Source organism: Nerophis ophidion, linkage group LG17 (assembly GCF_033978795.1).
Source record: "Nerophis ophidion isolate RoL-2023_Sa linkage group LG17, RoL_Noph_v1.0, whole genome shotgun sequence".
Lineage (NCBI taxonomy): Eukaryota > Metazoa > Chordata > Actinopteri > Syngnathiformes > Syngnathidae > Nerophis > Nerophis ophidion.
The window spans coordinates 4,415,172-4,435,869 of NC_084627.1; the positions used below are offsets into that span (position 1 = coordinate 4,415,172).

A 20,698-nucleotide genomic window follows, 5' to 3' on the forward strand; every position below is an offset into this window, starting at 1 on the left:
GCTATATAAGTAAACATTGAGTGAGTGAGAGAGTGTATTCCAGTGAATTCCATAATAATATCAGGAATGACAAGACATGTGCTTAAGTTAATACAAATATTTAATCTATGGCTTGGTATCGTCCCACTTGCACCCCTCTGTGGTTCCACATGACCGTGTTGAATGAAGTGTAGTACCAATACCAGCAATTTGATCCCAAAACAATAGTGCAACATGATAAGATATATTTTTTCCTTCGAACAAATTCAAGTGTGGTGCTCATCCCTTCAACTACATGTGCCGGAACATTTGAGGACGGTCCCTGCGTGCTTTTTGAACGCTACCTTTCCGTACTTCTAAAAAGAGCGATCTAGTGAAATAAGACGCATGACCGGCGGGAACTACTTCACAGAAGTTATGAAGCTGCATGACGAGACTTTTCGGCGGTCCAAGATCTGCCGATGTTTGCGGTTGGTTGCATATGATCCTGATAAACACTTTGACGTCGTTCCCCTTGTTTTGATGCAGGATTCAGCAGAAAGTGGACATCGGTGAGGGACGGCCGTAGCAGCATGGACACAAAAAACCAACAAAATCATCGCGCGGTCGGCCCGGAACGCCGCTACCAACACCTGAGAGAAGAGAATTGCACTTTTCCTTCAGCGTGGGATGGATGTGCGGGCTCAGTCCGTGTCCTCAGAAACTCCAGTCCCCCCAAAAAAAAAAGAAAAGAAAAAAAAAAAAAAAGTCCCTTCAGTCACTTTTTGTCACATTTTCCCGGTTCTTCTTCACTTTTTGCCGGACCACCTTTAACGTGGTGAGGATGTTGCCCAGGAACAGGACCAGAAAGGTCAGTGCCAGCATAAATACCTGCAAGACGAGAACAGCAGAGTGGTCCTGTCACAAAACGGATCTTGGACTAGAATTTTTCTTGTCAATTCTTAAAAACAGCAGAGTTTTTCTTGTCGTATAGTGCGGTGTTTTTCAACCGCTGTGCCGTGGGAGATTATCTAGTTTCACCTATTTGGGTTAAAAAAATATCGTTTGCAAAGCAGTAAGTCTGCAAATGTGTTGTTGTTGAGTGTCGGTGCTGTCTAGAGCGGGAGGCAGTGTGCAGGTAAAAAGGTGTCTAATGCTTAAGCCAAAAATAAAAAAAAGTGACAATAAGTCATGATGTGACGTGACAGGTGGTGACAGTACACCTACTTTGAGACAAGAGCTATAGTGTTGCATGCTTGCTTATGCTTTAAGGTCATATCCAACAATTGCGACAACCACATTTTACTATTAAAAGTTTCAATTTTAAATAATTCGCATTTTTTCAACACAAAAAAATGTGCCTCGGGTTGAAAAACACTGGTATAGTGCAGTGTTTTTCAACCACTGTGCCGTGAGAGATTATCTAGTTTCACCTATTTGGGTTAAAAATATTGTTTGCCAAGCATTAATTATAGTCTGCAAATAATGTGTTGTTGTTGAGTGTCGGTGCTGTCTAGAGCGGGAGGCAGCGTGCAGGTAAAAAGGTGTCTAATGCTTAAGCCAAAAATAAACAAAAGGTGAGTGCCCTTAAGAAAAGACATTGAAGCTTAGGGAAGGCTATGCAGAACGAAACTAAAACTGAACTGGCTGCAATGTAAACAAAAACAGAACGCTGGACGACAGCAAAGACTTACTGTGGAGCAAAGACAATGTACGTCCGAACATGACATGACAATCAACAATGTTCCCACAAAGAAGGATGAAAAGAACTGAAATATTCTTGGTTGCTAAAACAAAGTAGATGCGGAAAATATCGCTTAAAGGAAGACATGAAACTGCTACAGTGAAATACCAACAAAAAAAGAGAAAAAGCCATCAAAATAAGAGTGCAAGACAAGAAGTAAAACAATACACAGGAAAACAGCAAAAAAGTGACAATAAGTCATGATGTGATGTGACAGGTGGTGACAGTACACCTACTTTGAGACAAGAGCTATAGTGATGCATGCTTGCTTATGCTTTAAGGTCATATCCAACAATTGCGACAACCACATTTTACTATTAAGAGTTTCAATTTTAAATAATAAAATAATCCGCATTTTTTCAACACAAAAAATGTGCCTCGGGTTGAAAAACACTGGTATAGTGCAGTGTTTTTCAACCACTGTGCCGTGAGAAATTATTTAGTTTCACCTATTTGGGTTAAAAATATCGTTTGCAAAGCAGTAATTATAGTCTGCAAATAATGTGTTGTTGTTGAGTGTCGGTGCTGTCTAGAGCGGGAGGCAGAGTGAAGGTAAAAAGGTGTCTAATGCTTAAGCCAAAAATAAACAAAAGGTGAGTGCCCTTAAGAAAAGACATTGAAGCTTAGGGAAGGCTATGCAGAACGAAACTAAAACTGAACTGGCTGCAATGTAAACAAAAACAGAACGCTGGACGACAGCAAAGACTTACTGTGGAGCAAAGACAATGTACGTCCGAACACGACATGACAATCAACAATGTTCCCACAAAGGATGAAAAGAACTGAAATATTCATGGTTGCTAAAACAAAGTAGATGCGGGAAGACATGAAACTGCTACAGTGAAATACCAACAAAAAGAGAGAAAAAGCCACCAAAATAAGAGTGCAAGATAAGAAGTAAAAAACTACACAGGAAAACAGCAAAAAAGTGAAAATAAGTCATGATGTGATGTGACAGGTGGTGACAGTACACCTACTTTGAGACAAGAGCTATAGTGATGCATGTTTGCTTATGCTTTAAGGTCATATCCAACAATAGCGACAACCACATTTTACTATTAAGAGTTTCAATTTTAAATAATTAAATAATCCGCATTTTTTCAACACAAAAAATGTGCCTCGGGTTGAAAAACACTGGTATAGTGCAGTGTTTTTCAACCACTGTGCCGTGAGAAATTATCTAGTTTCACCTATTTGGGTTAAAAATATTGTTTGCCAAGCTTTAATTATAGTCTGCAAATAATGTGTTGTTGTTGAGTGTCGGTGCTGTCTAGAGCGGGAGGCAGTGTGCAGGTAAAAAGGTGTCTAATGCTTAAGCCAAAAATAAACAAAAAGGTGAGTGCCCTTAAGAAAAAAGCTTAGGGAAGGCTATGCAGAACAAAACTAAAACTGAACTGGCTACAATGTAAACAAAAACAGAATGCTGGACGACAGCAAAGACTTACTGTGGAGCAAAGACAATGTACGTCCGAACATGACATGACAATCAACAATGTCCCCACAAAGAAGGATGAAAAGAACTGAAATATTCTTGGTTGCTAAAACAAAGTAGATGCGGGAAATATCGCTTAAAGGAAGACATGAAACTGCTACAGTGAAATACCAACAAAAAGAGAAAAAGCCATCAAAATAAGAGTGCAAGACAAGAAGTAAAAAACTACACACAGGAAAACAGCAAAAAAGTGACAATAAGTCATGATGTGACGTGACAGGTGGTGACAGTACACCTACTTTGAGACAAGAGCTATAGTGATGCATGCTTGCTTATGCTCTAAGGTCATATCCAACAATTGCGACAACCACATTTTACTATTAAAAGTTTCAATTTTAAATAATCCGCATTTTTTCATCACAAAAAATGTGCCTCGGGTTGAAAAACACTGGTATAGTGCAGTGTTTTTCAACCACTGTGCCGTGGGAGATTATCTAGTTTCACCTATTTGGGTTAAAAATATCGTTTGCAAAGCAGTAATTATAGTCTGCAAATAATGTGTTGTTGTTGAGTGTTGGTGCTGTCTAGAGCGGGAGGCAGTGTGCAGGTAAAAAGGTGTCTAATGCTTACGCCAAAAATAAACAGAAGGTGAGTGCCCTTAAGAAAAGACATTGAAGCTTAGGGAAGGCTATGCAGAACGAAACTAAAACTGAACTGGCTGCAATGTAAACAAAAACAGAACGCTGGACGACAGCAAAGACTTACTGTGGAGCAAAGACAATGTACGTCCAAACATGACATGACAATCAACAATGTCCCCACAAAGAAGGATGAAAAGAACTGAAATATTCTTGGTTGCTAAAACAAAGCAGATGCGGGAAATATCGCTTAAAGGAAGACATGAAACTGCTACAGTGAAATACCAACAAAAAAAGAGAAAAAGCCACCAAAATAAGAGTGCAAGACAAGAAGTAAAACAATACACAGGAAAACAGCAAAAAAGTGACAATAAGTCATGATGTGATGTGACAGGTGGTGACAGTACACCTACTTTGAGACAAGAGCTATAGTGATGCATGTTTGCTTATGCTTTAAGGTCATATCCAACAATAGCGACAACCACATTTTACTGTTAAAAGAGTTTCAATTTTAAATAATTAAATAATCCGCACTTTTTCAACACAAAAAATGTGCCTCAGGTTGAAAAACACTGGTATAGTGCAGTGTTTTTCAACCACTGTGCCGTGGGAGATGATCTAGTTTCACCTATTTGGGGCAAAAATATCGTTTGCAAAGCAGTAATTATAGTCTGCAAATAATGTGTTGTTGTTGAGTGTCGGTGCTGTCTAGAGCGGGAGGCAGCGTGCAGGTAAAAAAGGTGTCTAATGCTTAAACCAAAAATAAACAGAAGGTGAGTGCCCTTAAGAAAAGACATTGAAGCTTAGGGAAGGCTATGCAGAACGAAACTAAAACTGAACTGGCTGCAATGTAAACAAAAACAGAACGCTGGACGACAGCAAAGACTTACTGTGGAGCAAAGACAATGTACGTCCGAACATGACATGACAATCAACAATGTCCCCACAAAGAAGGATGAAATGAACTTAAATATTCTTGGTTGCTAAAACAAAGTAGATGCGGGAAATATCGCTTAAAGGAAGACATGAAACTGCTACAGTGAAATACCAACAGACAAAGAGAAAAAGCCACCAAAATAAGAGTGCAAGATAAGAAGTAAAACAATACACAGGAAAACAGCAAAAAAGTGACAATAAATCATGATGTGATGTGACAGGTGGTGACAGTACACCTACTTTGAGACAAGAACTATAGTGATGCATGCTTGCTTATGCTTTAAGGTCATATCCAACAATAGCGACAACCACATTTTACTGTTAAAAGAGTTTCAATTTTAAATAATTAAATAATCCGCATTTTTTTCAACACAAAAAATGTGCCTCGGGTTGAAAAACACTGGTATAGTGCAGTGTTTTTCAACCACTGTGCCGTGAGAGATTATCTAGTTTCACCTATTTGGGTTAAAAATATTGTTTGCCTAGCATTAATTATAGTCTGCAAATAATGTGTTGTTGTTGAGTGTCGGTGCTGTCTAGAGCGGGAGGCAGTGTGCAGGTAAAAAAGGTGTCTAATGCTTAAGCCAAAAATAAACAGAAGGTGAGTGCCCTTAAGAAAAGACATTGAAGCTTAGGGAAGGCTATGCAGAACGAAACTAAAACTGAACTGGCTACAATGTAAACAAAAACAGAACGCTGGACGACAGCAAAGACTTACTGTGGAGCAAAGACAATGTACGTCCGAACACGACATGACAATCAACAATGTCCCCACAAAGAAGGATGAAAAGAACTGAAATATTCTTGATTGCTAAAACAAAGTAGATGCGGGAAATATCGCTTAAAGGAAGACATGAAACTGCTACAGTGAAATACCAACAAAAAGAGAGAAAAAGCCACCAAAATAAGAGTGCAAGACAAGAAGTAAAAAACTACAAACAGGAAAACAGCAAAAAGTGACAATAAGTCATGATGTGACGTGACAGGTGGTGACAGTACACCTACTTTGAGACAAGAGCTATAGTGATGCATGCTTGCTTATGCTTTAAGGTCATATCCAACAATTGCGACAACCACATTTTACTATTAAAAGTTTCAATTTTAAATAATTCGCATTTTTTCAACACAAAAAATGTGTTTCGGGTTGAAAAACACTGGTATAGTGCAGTGTTTTTCAACCACTGTGCCGTGACAGATCATCTAGTTTGACCTATTTGGGTTAAAAATATCGTTTGCCAAGCATTAATTATAGTCTGCAAATAATGTGTTGTTGTTGAGTGTCGGTGCTGTCTAGAGCTCGGCAGAGTAACCGTGTAATACTCTTCCATATCAGTAGGTGGCAGCCGGGAGCTAATTGCAGGTAAAAAAAAAAAGGTGTCTTATGCTTAAATTGCAAATAGGTGTTTAGCAGGCGAGCATAAGGCAGCGTACTCTCCCCAAATGATAATAAACACCTCCCAGTCAACTACTACTAACATCACTATGAGCCCGTTGACGTTCTAGAAACTTAAACTGCAGCTCAGCTCACTCGCAGTTCTGGCTTGAGGTGAAGGCTAATTAGCTTTTAGCGTAACGTTAGCTTATTTTGTGTTGTGTGTGTGTGTGTGTGTGTTCTACGGACAGAAAAGCTTTGAATGGCAGGGTCCCTGCTATCACATGTTGATTAAAAATATAACATTTACATAATAAAAAATCAACTACAGGCTTCACAAATGCTGTGATAAATTGACTTGAAACTGTTTAATGTTGCACTTTTTATATGTAGAAGAAACGTTTTAGTCATGTTATTTAATCAGAGCAACAATTTGAGGCAGTTTAATGTGGATTAACGTGGGCAGAATTATTATCGTGTTCCCAATGTTAAAAGGATAAAGCCATTGTTTACAAATTTGGTAAATAAATAACCCAAAAATGTACTTTGTTGTTTTCTTACTGTAACGAAAATGAACCGAACCGTGACCTCTAAACCGAGGTACGTACCGAACCGAAATTTTTGTGTACCGTCAAAATGTGCAGGCAGCTTACCCCTTCCCCCTTCGAGCTGTCCTGGATGAACTGAAATTATTTTTTTTCCCAATCATTCTGATACTAGCAAGCGTACTTCTTCTTAGTTCTTCTGCTTCGTCTCTGTTATGTTTTTGGACATTACTACTTGCCGTAGTTTTGAAGTAACGCATGATGGGAATCCGGATGTCGTGTGTCAGCGCATTAACGTGCCGGCTGGAATAAACACACGTTGAGAAATAACTGCGTGCCCGTCTACTTTTATTGGGTTATAGATAAACTTATGGATAACAGAGACGTATATATAATAGTCTTCTTTTCAGGTGACGCCCCCGATATTGTTGTCCGGGTGGAAATCGGGAGACATTCCGGGAGAATGGTTGCCCCGGGACATTTTCGGGATGTGCACTGAAATTCGGGAGTCTCCCGGGAAAATCAGTAGGGTTGGCAAGTCTGTTTATTTGACAGTAGAGTGCTTCTATCATATAGAGGAGTGGTCCCCAGAATAATTTTTTATTAATTTTTATTTATAAAAAGAAAAAAAATATATACATATATTTTTGTATTTATTTATTTTTTTAATGTATTAAATCAACATACACTTACAATTAGTGCACCGAGCACAAAAACCTCCCTGTTTCATGACGGCGTGGCGCGGTGGAAGAGTGGCCGTGCGCAACCCGAGGGGCCCTGGTTCAAATCCCACCTAGTACCAACCTCGTCACGTCCGTTGTGTCCTGAGCAAGACACTTCACCCTTGCTCCTGATGGGTGCTGGTTGGCGCCTTGCATGGCAGCTCCCTCCATCAGTGTGTGAATGTGTGTGTGAATGGGTAAATGTGGAAGTAGTGTCAAAGCGCTATACAAGTACAACCCATTTATCATTTATTTATTTATAAAAACGTCCCTTTTTCACGACAAAGAAAAAAAAAAAAAAAAAATACCCCAACCCCCACCCGGGCCGCGGGACAAATTATTAAGCGTTGACCGGTCCGCGGGTACAAAAAAGTTGGGGACCAATGATATAGAGGATTTTCCACAATCGTTACTTACCTGCCACTCCTTGCAGTCCTCATGTCCCCCCAAGCGAAACAGGGTGACTGAATTATACAGCTGCCAAAACTGAAACAAAATAAGGAGGTGTCATTTTAAAATCAGGTGTATGGTTTTAATAAGTTTCTTAAGGCTCTGGATGCTGTGGGGCTGTCTTGGTTGACAAGACTCTGCAGCATCGCGTGGACATCGGGGGCGGTACCTCTGGATTGGCAGACCGGGGTGGTGGTCCCTCTCTTTAAGAAGCGGGACCGGAGGGTGTGTTGCAACTATCGTGGGATCACACTCCTCAGCCTTCCCGGTAAGGTTTATTCAGGTGTACTGGAGAGGAGGCTACGTCGGATAGTCGAACCTCGGATTCAGGAGGAACAGTGTGGTTTTCGTCCTGGTCGTGGAACTGTGGACCAGCTCTATACTCTCGGCAGGGTTCTTGAGGGTGCATGGGAGTTTGCCCAACCAGTCTACATGTGCTTTGTGGACTTGGAGAAGGCATTCGACCGTGTCCCTCGGGAAGTCCTGTGGGGAGTGCTCAGAGAGTATGGGGTATCGGACTGTCTTATTGTGGCGGTCCGCTCCCTGTATGATCAGTGCCAGAACTTGGTCCGCATTGCCGGCAGTAAGTCGGACACATTTCCAGTGAGGGTTGGACTCCGCCAAGGCTGTCCTTTGTCACCGATTCTGTTCATAACTTTTATGGACAGAATTTCTAGGCGCAGTCAAGGCGTTGAGGGGTTCCGGTTTGGTGACCGCAGGATTAGGTCTCTGCTTTTTGCAGATGATGTGGTCCTGATGGCTTCATCTGACCGGGATCTTCAGCTCTCGCTGGATCGGTTCGCAGCCGAGTGTGAAGCGACCGGAATGAGAATCAGCACCTCCAAGTCCGAGTCCATTGTTCTCGCCCGGAAAAGGGTGGAGTGCCATCTCCGGGCTGGGGAGGAGACCCTGCCCCAAGTGGAGGAGTTCAAGTACCTAGGGGTCTTGTTCACGAGTGAGGGAAGAGTGGATCGTGAGATCGACAGGCGGATCGGTGCGGCGTCTTCAGTAATGCGGACGTTGTACCGATCCATTGTGGTGAAGAAGGAGCTGAGCCGGAAGGCAAAGCTCTCAATTTACCGGTCGATTTACGTTCCAATCCTCACTTATGGTCATGAGCTTTGGGTCATGACCGAAAGGATAAGATCACGGGTACAAGCGGCCCAAATGAGTTTGGGTCTCTCCCTTAGAGATAGGGTGAGAAGCTCTGCCATCCAGGAGGAACTCAAAGTAAAGCCGCTGCTCCTCCGCATCGAGAGGAGCCAGATGAGGTGGTTCAGGCATCTGGTCAGGATGCCACCCGAACGCCTCCCTAGGGATGTGTTTAGGGCACGTCCAACCGGTAGGAGGCCACGGGGAAGACCCAGGACACGTTGGGAAGACTATGTCTCCCGGCTGGCCTGGGAACGCCTCGGGATCCCCCGGGAAGAGCTAGACGAAGTGGCTGGGGAGAGGGAAGTCTGGGTTTCCCTGCTTAGGCTGTTGCCCCCGCGACCCGACCTCGGATAAGCGGAAGATGATGGATGGATGGATGGATGGGTTTTAATTGCCCTAATTAGACATAGTGTTATACCAAATATTTGTTGACTTACATGACCAAAAAAGAGGAAGGGCAAAAGAAAGGTGAGGCCTCTCCACATCCAGGACTGAAATCCCTCTGCAAAGAACCAGTGGTGTTGTAATGTCTGGAACCTTTTACCCGTTTGTTTCCCAAACCCTTTTACTATGACCACTCACCCACTGTGAGGTCCAACTGGTTTCTCTCTCCCAGAGCCCGAAGCCTGTACAGGCAGCCACTTTGATAATAGTACTGGAGGAACTGGACAAAACCTGCAGACATTAGAACAACCCGATATAAAAAAAAAAAAAAAGAGCCAGAAATAAGTGTAATAAGTTCCACCAAACAGAAGGTTGAAAATTGTAATGGACACGCTGGATTTCAAACGGCAATTTGGCCGTTATGTAACCATGTGGTGCCTCGGGTGGTGAAGGACATGAGCTGCTCTGACCTCTCGGTGGTGTGTTGTCACACTGCTGTGTCAGCAATAACCACAGCTGATTGAAGTAAACTATTTCACAACCCTCTCATTTCAGCATGCACGTTTATTACAGTACATCTTCTCCTGAATATACTGTACGAACCCCGTTTCCATATGAGTTGGGAAATTGTGTTAGATGTAAATATAAACAGAATACAATGATTTGCAAATCCTTTTCAACCCATATTCAGTCGAATATGCTACAAAGACAACATATTAAGAGCGTTTTCCGTTCGGGCTCCAGTACTCTGGAATGCCCTCCCGGTAACAGTTCGAGATGCTACCTCAGTAGAAGCATTTAAAACTCATCTGTATACTCTAGCCTTTAAATAGACCTCCTTTTTAGACCAGTTGATCTGCCGCTTCTTTTCTTTCTCCTATGTCCCCCCCCTCCCTTGTGGAGGGGGTCCGGTCCGATGACCATGGATGAAGTACTGGCTGTCCAGAGTCGAGACCCAGGATGGACCGCTCGCCTGTATCGGTTGGGGACATCTCTACGCTGCTGAACCGCCTCGCTTGGGATGGTTTCCTGTGGACGGGACTCTCGCTGCTGTCATGGATCCGCTTTGAACTGAACTCTCGCGGCTGTGTTGGAGCCACTATGGATTGAACTTTCACAGTATCATGTTAGACCCGCTCGACATCCATTGTTTTCGGTCCCCTAGAGGGAGGGGGGTTGCCCACATCTGGAGGTCCTCTCCAAGTTTTCTCATAGTCAGCATTGTCACTGGCGTCCTACTGGATGTGAATTCTCCCTGCCCACTGGGTGTGAGTTTTCCTTGCCCTTTTGTGGGTTCTTCCGAGGATGTTGTAGTCGTAATGATTTGTGCAGTCCTTTGAGACGTTTGTGATTTGGGGCTATATAAATGAACATTGATTGATTGATTGATTGAGAGCTTCAGTCGTTCAACAGTCCGGGGTCTCTTCTGTCGTATTTTACGCTTCATAATGCGCCACACATTTTCCATGGCAGACAGGTCTGGACTGCAGGCGGGCCAGAAAAGTACCCGCACTCTTTTTTTATGAAGCCACGCTGTTGAAACACGTGCTGAATGTGGCTTGGCATTGTCTTGCTCAAATAAGCAGGGGTGTCCATGAAAAAGACGGCAGCATATGTTGCTCCAAAACCTGTATGTACCTTTCAGCATTAATGGTGCCTTCACAGATGTGTAAGTTACCCATGCCTTGGGCACTAATGCACCCCCATACCATCACAGATGCTGGCTTTTCAACTTTGCGTCGATTACAGTCTGGATGGTTCGCTTCCTCTTTGGTCCCGATGACACGATGTCGAATATTTCCAAAAACAATTTCAAATGTGGACTCATCCGACCACAGAACACTTTTCCACTTTGCATCATGTTAGACCCGCTCGACATCCATTGCTTTCGGTCCCCTAGAGGGGGGGGGGTTGCCCACATCTGAGGTCCTCTCCAAGGTTTCTCATAGTCAGCATTGTCACTGGCGTCCCACTGGATGTGAATTCTCCCTGCCCACTGGGTGTGAGTTTTCCTTGCCCTTTTGTGGGTTCTTCCGAGGATGTTGTAGTCGTAATGATTTGTGCAGTCCTTTGAGACATTTGTGATTTGGGGCTATATAAATAAACATTGATTGATATTTGATGTTCAAACTGATAAACATATTTTTGTTTGCAAATAATCATTAACTTTGGAATTTGATGCCAGCAACACGTGACAAAGAAGTTGGGAAAGGTGGCAATAAATACTGATAAAGTTGAGGAATGCTCTTCAAACACTTATTTGGAACATCCCACAGGTGTGCAGGCTAATTGGGAACAGGTGGGTGCCATGATTGGGTATAAAAGCAGCTTCCATGAAATGCTAAGTAATTCACAAACAAGGACGGGGCGAGGGTCACCACTTTGTAAGCAAATAGTCAAATAGCTTTAGAACAACATTTCTCAACGGGTTATTGCAAGGAATTTTGACATCTACGGTCCGTAAAATCATCAAAAGGTTCAGAGAATCTGGAGAAATCACTGCACGTAAGCGATGTCACAGACCTTTGATCCCTCAGGTGGTACTGCATCAAAAACTGACAATATGTAAAGGATATCGCCAAATGGGCTCAGGAAAACTTCATAAAACACTGTTGGTAACTACAGTTGGTCGCTACATCTGTAAGTGCAAGCTAAAATTCTACTATGCAAAGCAAAACGCATTTATCAACAACACCCAGAAACACCGTCAGCTTTGCTGGGCTCGAGATTGTCAATGATGGACTGATGCAAAGTGAAAAAGTGTTCTCTGGTCTGACGAGTCCACATTTCAAATTATATTTGGAAACTCTGGACGTGGTGTCCTCCGGAAAAAAGAGGAAAATAACCATCTGGATTGTTTTAGGCGCAAAGTTCAAAAGCCAACATCTGTCATGGTATGGGGGTGTATGAGTGCCCAAGGCATGGGTAATTTACACATCTGTGAAGGCACCATTAATGCTGAAAGGTCCATACAAGTTTTGGAGCAACATATGTTGTCATCCAACCAGCGTTAACATGGACGCCCCTGCTTATTTCAGCAAGACAAGTGTTACAACAGCATGGCTTCGTAAAAAAAAAAAAAGAGTGCGGGTACTTTCTTGGCCCATCTACAGTCCAGACCTGTCTCCCATGGAAAATGTGTGGCGCATTATGAAGTGTAAAATACGACAGCGGAGACCCCAAATCGTTGAACAACTGAAGCTCTACATAAAAGAAGAGTGAGAAAGAATTCCACTTTCAAAGCTTCAACAATTAATTTCCTCAGTTCCCAAAGGTTTATTGAGTGTTGTTCAAAGAAAAGGTGATGTAACACAGTGGTGAACATGCCCTTTCCCAACTACTTTGGCACATGTTGCAGCCATGAAATTGTTGGTTAATTATTATTTGCAAAAAAAAAATAAAGTTTATGAGTTTGAACATCAAATATGTTGTCTTTGTCGTATATTCAACTGAATATGGGTTGAAAAGGATTTGCAAATCATTGTATTCCGTTTATATTTACATCTAACACAATTTCCCAACTCGTATGGAAACGGGGTTTGTTCAAGCTGTACACTGAATACTCTAAAGTACATCAAAGTTTACTTCCTTAAGTATTGTTCCTTTAGAAGATCTAAAAAAACAATAAACAAAAAAAAAAGAATCAACTTTTGACTTACTTTGATAGATGGAAAAGGCAAGGAACTGACTTCTGAACTTTTGATACATGGGTCCCTCTGGCCTGTTGGAAAAGATTCAATTAATAAATGTATAAAAAAAACTATGCAGGAGGCATAAAATACATTTTAAAATTTACGATCGGTTCGAGGAATACTAGTCGAACCTCTATGGTAGAAAATGTTGCAGCACCCACATTTTGCTACCAGGAAAAACCTTATTACCTCACGTATAGACAATGTTTGAAGTAACTATTCTTAACTGGGGTTGGGCAGATGACATCTTACAGGGAAACAAAATAATTTGATATTTCATATTTTAGAATTTATTTTAAAAATAAGGATCAGGGAGATTCTGAACTTCCATTGCTGTGCCAGTGTTGCAATAAGCCATAGCTAGAATGTGTAAGCACTGGACCAGGGATGCCAAACATGGAGCCGAGGTTCAATGCGGTCCACGAGATGAGTTTGCCGAGGGTAAAATTGAGCTGCATTTTTTAAATGAAAGAAACTGCTGTTCTGAAAGTGTCCACTGGATGTCGCAATAGCAATTCTGTTGGGCAAGCAAAAAGTTTATAGCAAATATTCCTAGCAAGAGTTACACGGTAAAGCGGGGCTGTGACTCCACCACCTCCACCCAATGTAAAATAAACAAATAGTAACCCCACTTAACACATTGATATAGTTCTGTGGAAATTATTGTATTCTGTGCAAATTTAAAGAAAGTGAACAGTGTGTGATTTACTGCCATACTGACAGTCGTTTTTTATTCGTTTTTGGTAGAGATGTCCGATAATGGCTTTTTTGCCGATATTGTCCAACTCTTAATTACCGATTCCCATATCAACCGATACAGATATATACAGATGTGGAATGAACACATTATTATGCTTAAATTTTGTTGTGATGCCCCGCTGGATGCATTAAACAATGTAACAAGGTTTACCAAAATAAATCAACTCAAGTTATGGAAAAAAAATGCCAACATGGCACTGCCATATTTATTATTGAAGTCACAAAGTGCGTTATTTTTTTAATATGCCTCAAAACAGCAGCTTGGAATTTCAGACATGAGGAGGTTAAGGTGGGGGGTAGTGGGTAGCGGGGGGTGTATATTGTAGTGTCTTGGAAGAGTTAGTGCTGCAAGGGATCCTGGGTATTTGCTCTGTTGTGTTTATGTTGTGTTACGGTGCGGGTGTTCTCCCAAAATGTGTTTGTCATTCTTGTTTGGTGTGGGTTCACAGTGTGGCGCATATTTGTAACAGTGTTAAAGTTGCTTACACGGCCACCCTCGGTGTGACCTGTTTGGCTGTTGACCAGGTATGCATTGCATTCACTTGTGTGTGCGAAAAAACATAAGTATTTTGTGATTGGCGCTCTGTACTTCTCCCTACGTCCGTGTACACAGCGGCGTTTTAAAGTCATGAATTTTACTTTTTGTAACCAATACCGATATTTTCCGATATTATATTTTAAAGCATTTATCGGCCGAAAATATCGGCAGTCCTATATTAATCGGACATCCCTATTATAAATAATATATTTACATTGTTGTTGGTTTTTTTTATTTTTTTTTTACAAAAACACACATACATTGAAAAAACAAAACACAATTACCATGCCAAACATCAATTGGAGAAAATAAAAAAAAAAGTGGAAATTTTGCTGCATGCTTTGAATGGAAAATAAATAGCCCCATCTGGTGGATGGATATAAAAACTACAAATCGAGTAGTTGTAACGCAGGGGTGTCTAAAGTACGGCCCGCCAACAGGTTTGCCAAGTATAAAAATGAGCTGAAATTGTTCAATGAAAGAAACTGCTGTTTCTAAATGTGTCCACTAGATGTCGCCAGAGCAATTATATGTGTATGACTTCAGAGGGGGCGGAGCTATGCTAGGATAGAAGCAACACTTCTGTGTTTGGACACTACCTACTTACGCTGCTTATTAATGATAGTAAACAAATTGATAATCCGTGCATTTTGCGCTGCATTTATGACTTGGGACACATTTTCTGGGCGCACAAATATTCTGAAATAATATTTATGCGTGTGACCTGTATGGCTGTTGAACAAGTATGCATTGCATTCACTTGTGTGGGTGAAAAGCCGTAAGTATTTTGTGATTGGGCCGGCACCCAAAGGCAGTGCCTTTAAGCTTTATTGGCGCTCTGTACTTCTCCCTACAGCGGAGTTTTAAAAAGTCATAAATGTAACTTTTTGAAACAGATACCAATAATTTCCGATATTACATTTTAAAGCATTTATCGGCCGATAATATAGGCATCCCGATATTATCGGACATCTCTAGTTTTTGGTTCTTCCACTGTACTGCAAACACTCACCAGGTGAGCATCACACCGGACAGGAAGGTGGACACGTAATGATGAGAGACCCACCACCCTTTAATCCTGGAACAAAGAAATCTGTATTACATGTGGATTAAAAACCCTGTTTCCATATGAGTTGGGAGATTGTGTTAGATGTAAATATAAACGGAATACAATGATTTGCAAATCCTTTTCAACCCATATTCAGTTGAATGCACTACAAAGACAAGATATTTGATGTTCAAACTCATAACTTTTATTTTTTTTTTGCAAATAATAATTAACTTAGAATTTCTTGGCGACAACACGTCCCAAAGTAGTTGGGAAAGGGCATGTTCACAACTGTGACGCAGTATATGTTGTTCCGAAACCTGGATATACCTTTCAGCATTAATGGTGCCTTCACAGATGTGTAAGTTACCCATGCCTTGGGCACTAATGCACCACCATACCATCACAGATGCTGGCTTTTCAACTTTGCGTCGATGACAGTCTGGATGGTTCGCTTCCTCTTTGGTCCGGATGACACGATGTCGAATATTTCCAAAAACAATTTGAAATGTGGACTCGTCAGAACACTTTTCCACTTTGCATCAGTCCACTTTGGATGATCTCGGGTCCAGAGAAGCCGCCGGCGTTTCTGGATGTTGTTGATAAATGGCTTTCGCTTTGCATAGTAGAGCTTTAACTTGCACTTACAGATGTAGCGACGAACTGTATTTAGTGACAGTGGTTTTCTGAAGTGCTGAGCCCATGTGGTGATATCCTTTAGAGATTGATGTCGGTTTTTGATAGTCCTGTCTGAGGGATCGAAGGTCAGGGTCATTCAATGTTGGTTTCCGGCCATGCCGCTTACGTGGAGTGATTTCTCCAGATTCTCTGAACCTTTTGAAGATATTATGGACCGTAGATGTTGAAATCCCTAAATTTCTTGCAATTACACTTTGAGAAACGTTGTTCTTAAACTGTTTGACTATTTGCTCACGCAGTTGTGGACAAAGGGGTGTACCTCGCTCCATTCTTTCATGTGAAAGACCGAGCATTTTTTGGCAAGATGTTTTTAAACCCAATCATGGCACCCACCTGTTCCCAATTAGCCTGCACACCTGTGGGATGTTCCAAATAAGTGTTTGATGAGCATTCCTTAACTTTATCAGTATTTATTGCCACTTTTCCTAACTTATTTGTTAAATGTTGCTGGCATCAAATTCTATAGTTAATGATTATTTGCAACAAAAAAAAATGTTTATGAGTTTGAACATCAAATATGTTATCTTTGTAGCATATTCAACTGAATATGGGTTGAAAATTATTTGCAAATCATTGTATTCCGTTTATATTTACATCTAACACAATTTCCCAACTCATATGGAAACGGGGTTTGTATTACACGTGGATCTGACATACGACATTCTTCTCACCTGGAGCCGTTGGTCATGAGGATGCTTTCCCTTATAGTTAACGTACAATAATACCACACCAGCAGGAAGTTGAAGATTTCATCCGTCACGCTAAACGACACGACAACGTGAATAAGGAACGTTGTAAAACGCTCAAGGTGGCGGCCTCACCGATAGTTGAGGAAGAAGAGGCAGGTGATGGCGCCAAACATGAGGATGATGGTCATGTACAGCTTGAACTTCTCATACTCGTCCTTGTAAGCGAACCTACGTGGAGAACACACAGGACGAGATGAGGACGGCCGGGACAGAAAGACACGAGCATGACGGACGTCCATACTTGGCCTGGTTGCTAAGAAGAGTCACGTTGACGTTGCCCAGCACCAGGTTCAGATACAGCCTGGAAGACAGAATACAACTTCCTGTTTGTGAGTGCAACTTTTCATTACTCCTAATGTGACACAGTCACCACCTTCAATTTTATTGATTGTTGTCTTCAGAAAGACGTTGTCACTCAGATTTAGTGACCTTTTATGTCTATTTTTCAAATGTTTTAAAATAAAATGTACTATATCTAAACATGTATAACCATCTGTTTATATCAATGTTTATTTATATAGCCCTAAATCACAAGTGTCTCAAAGGGCTGCACAGGCCACAACATCATCCTCGGTTTAGATCCCACATCAGGGCAAGGAAAAACTCAAGCCAATGGGTGATCAGGCGACCGGTGCAATGGACGTCGAGTGGATCTAGCATAATATAGTGACAGTCCAGTCCATAGTGGATCTGACATAATATTGTGAGAGAGTCCAGTCCATAGTGGATCTAACATAATAGTGTGAGAGTCCAATCCAAAGAAGATCTAACATAATAGTGTGAGAGTCCAGTCCATAGTGGATCTAACATAATAGTGGGAGTCCAGTCCATTGTGGATCTGACATAATAGTGTGAGAGTCAAGTCCATAGTGGATCTAACATAATAGTGTGAGAGTCTAGTTCATAGTGGATCTGACATAATAGTGTGAGAGTCCAGTCCATAGTGGATCTAACATAATAGTGTGAGAGTCCAGTCCATAGTGGAGCTAACATAATACTGAGAGTCCAGTCCATAGTGGATCTAACATAATAATGCGAAAGTCCAGTCCACAGTGGAGCTAACACAATTTTGTGAGAGTCCAGTCCATAGTGGATGTAACATAATAGTGTGAGAGTCCAGTCCATAGTGGATCTAACATAATAGTGTGAGAGTCCAGTCCATAGTGGATCTAACATAATAGTGAGAGAGTCCAGTCCATAGTGGATCTAACATAATAGTGTGAGAGTCCAGTCCATAGTGGATCTAACATAATAGTGAGAGAGTCCAGTCCATAGTGGATCTAACATAATAATGCGAAAGTCCAGTCCACAGTGGAGCTAACACAATTTTGTGAGAGTCCAGTCCATAGTGGATCTAACATAATAGTGCGAGAATCCAGTCCATAGTGGATCTAACATAATAGTGTGAGAGTCCAGTCCATAGTGGATCTAACATAATAGTGGGAGTCCAGTCCATAATGGATCTAACATAATAGTGGGAGTCCAGTCCATAATGGATCTAACATAATAGTGGGAGTTCAGTCCATAGTGGATCTAACATAATAGTGAGAGAGTCCAGTCCATAGTGGAGATAACATAATAGTGTGAGAGTCCAGTCCATAGTGGATCTAACATAATAGTGGGAGTCCAGTCCATAATGGATCTAACATAATAGTGGGAGTCCAGTCCATAATGGATCTAACATAATAGTGGGAGTTCAGTCCATAGTGGATCTAACATAATAGTGAGAGAGTCCAGTCCATAGTGGATCTAACATAATAGTGCGAGAATCCAGTCCATAGTGGAGCTAACATAATAGTGTGAGAGTCCAGTCCATAGTGGAGATAACATAATAGTGTGAGAGTCCAGTCCATAGTGGATCTAACATAATAGTGGGAGTCCAGTCCATAATGGATCTAACATAATAGTGGGAGTCCAGTCCATAATGGATCTAACATAATAGTGGGAGTCCAGTCCATAATGGATCTAACATAATAGTGGGAGTCCAGTCCATAATGGATCTAACATAATAGTGGGAGTTCAGTCCATAGTGGATCTAACATAATAGTGAGAGAGTCCAGTCCATAGTGGATCTAACATAATAATGCGAAAGTCCAGTCCACAGTGGAGCTAACAATTTTGTGAGAGTCCAGTCCATAGTGGATCTAACATAATAGTGGGAATCCAGTCCATAGTGGATCTAACATAATAGTGTAAGAGTCCAGTCCATAGTGGATCTAACATAATAGTGGGAGTCCAGTCCATAGTGGATCTAACATAATAGTGAGAGAGTCCAGTCCATAGTGGATCTAACATAATAGTGAGAGAGTCCAGTCCATAATGGATCTAACATAATAGTGTGAGAGTCCAGTCCATAGTGGATCTAACATAATAGTGTGAGAGTCCAGTCCATAGTGGATCTAACATAATAGTGAGAGACTCCAGTCCATAGTGGATCTAACATAATAGTGAGAGTCCAGTCCATAGTGGATCTAAAATAATAGTGTGAGAGTCCAGTCCATAGTGGATCAAACATAATAGTGAGAGAGTCCAGTCCATAGTGGATCTAACATAATAGTTCAAGTCCAGTCCATAGTGGATCTAACATAATAGTGTGAGAGTCCAGTCCATAGTGGATCTAACAATAGTGAGAGTCCAGTCCATAGTGGATCTAACATAATAGTGAGAGTCCAATCCATAGTGGATGTAACATAATAGTGTGAGAGTCCAGTCCATAGTGGATCTAACATAATGCGAAAGTCCAGTCCACAGTGGAGCTAACACAATTTTGTGAGAGTCCAGTCCATAGTGGATCTAACATAATAGTGCGAGAGTCCAGTCCATAGTGGATCTAACATAATAGTGGGAGTCCAGTCCATAATGGATCCAACATAATAGTGGGAGTCCAGTCCATAATGGATCTAACATAATAGTGGGAGTTCAGTCCATAGTGGATCTAACATAATAGTGAGAGAGTCCAGTCCATAGTGGAGATAACATAATAGTGTGAGAGTCCAGTCCATAGTGGATCTAACATAATAGTGGGAGTCCAGTCCATAATGGATCTAACATAATAGTGGGAGTCCAGTCCATAATGGATCTAACATAATAGTGGGAGTTCAGTCCATAGTGGATCTAACATAATAGTGGGAGTCCAGTCCATAATGGATCTAACATAATAGTGGGAGTTCAGTCCATAGTGGATCTAACATAATAGTGAGAGAGTCCAGTCCATAGTGGATCTAACATAATAATGCGAAAGTCCAGTCCACAGTGGAGCTAACAATTTTGTGAGAGTCCAGTCCATAGTGGATCTAACATGATAGTGTGAGAGTCCAGTCCATAGTGGATCTAACATAATAGTGGGAATCCAGTCCATAGTGGATCTAACATAATAGTGTAAGAGTCCAGTCCATAGTGGATCTAACATAATAGTGGGAGTCCAGTCCATAGTGGATCTAACATAATAGTGAGAGAGTCCAGTCCATAGTGGATCTAACATAATAGTGAGAGAGTCCAGTCCATAATGGATCTAACATAATAGTGTGAGAGTCCAGTCCATAGTGGATCTAACATAATAGTGTGAGAGTCCAGTCCATAGTGGATCTAACATAATAGTGAGAGACTCCAGTCCATAGTGGATCTAACATAATAGTGAGAGTCCAGTCCATAGTGGATCTAAAATAATAGTGTGAGAGTCCAGTCCATAGTGGATCTAACATAATAGTGGGAGTCCAGTCCATAATGGATCTAACATAATAGTGGGAGTCCAGTCCATAATGGATCTAACATAATAGTGAGAGAGTCCAGTCCATAGTGGAGATAACATAATAGTGTGAGAGTCCAGTCCATAGTGGATCTAACATAATAGTGGGAGTCCAGTCCATAATGGATCTAA

General features: G+C 41.4%; 1 protein-coding gene across 1 annotated transcript in view; it reads right to left on the reverse strand.

Moving 5' to 3' along the window:
• Positions 1-20,698, reverse strand: part of tmem120b (transmembrane protein 120B) — a 28,231-nt gene continuing 7,533 nt past the window's right edge. The window contains exons 4-12 of the mRNA XM_061875796.1: positions 17,063-17,122; positions 16,894-16,989; positions 16,744-16,833; positions 15,338-15,403; positions 12,996-13,057; positions 9,535-9,627; positions 9,390-9,454; positions 7,765-7,833; positions 1-849 (exon numbers count right to left, since the gene is read on the reverse strand). Coding sequence (XP_061731780.1) covers positions 733-849; positions 7,765-7,833; positions 9,390-9,454; positions 9,535-9,627; positions 12,996-13,057; positions 15,338-15,403; positions 16,744-16,833; positions 16,894-16,989; positions 17,063-17,122 — 718 coding nt within the window. The 3' untranslated portion in view covers positions 1-732. The remainder of the gene's footprint in view (positions 850-7,764; positions 7,834-9,389; positions 9,455-9,534; positions 9,628-12,995; positions 13,058-15,337; positions 15,404-16,743; positions 16,834-16,893; positions 16,990-17,062; positions 17,123-20,698) is intronic.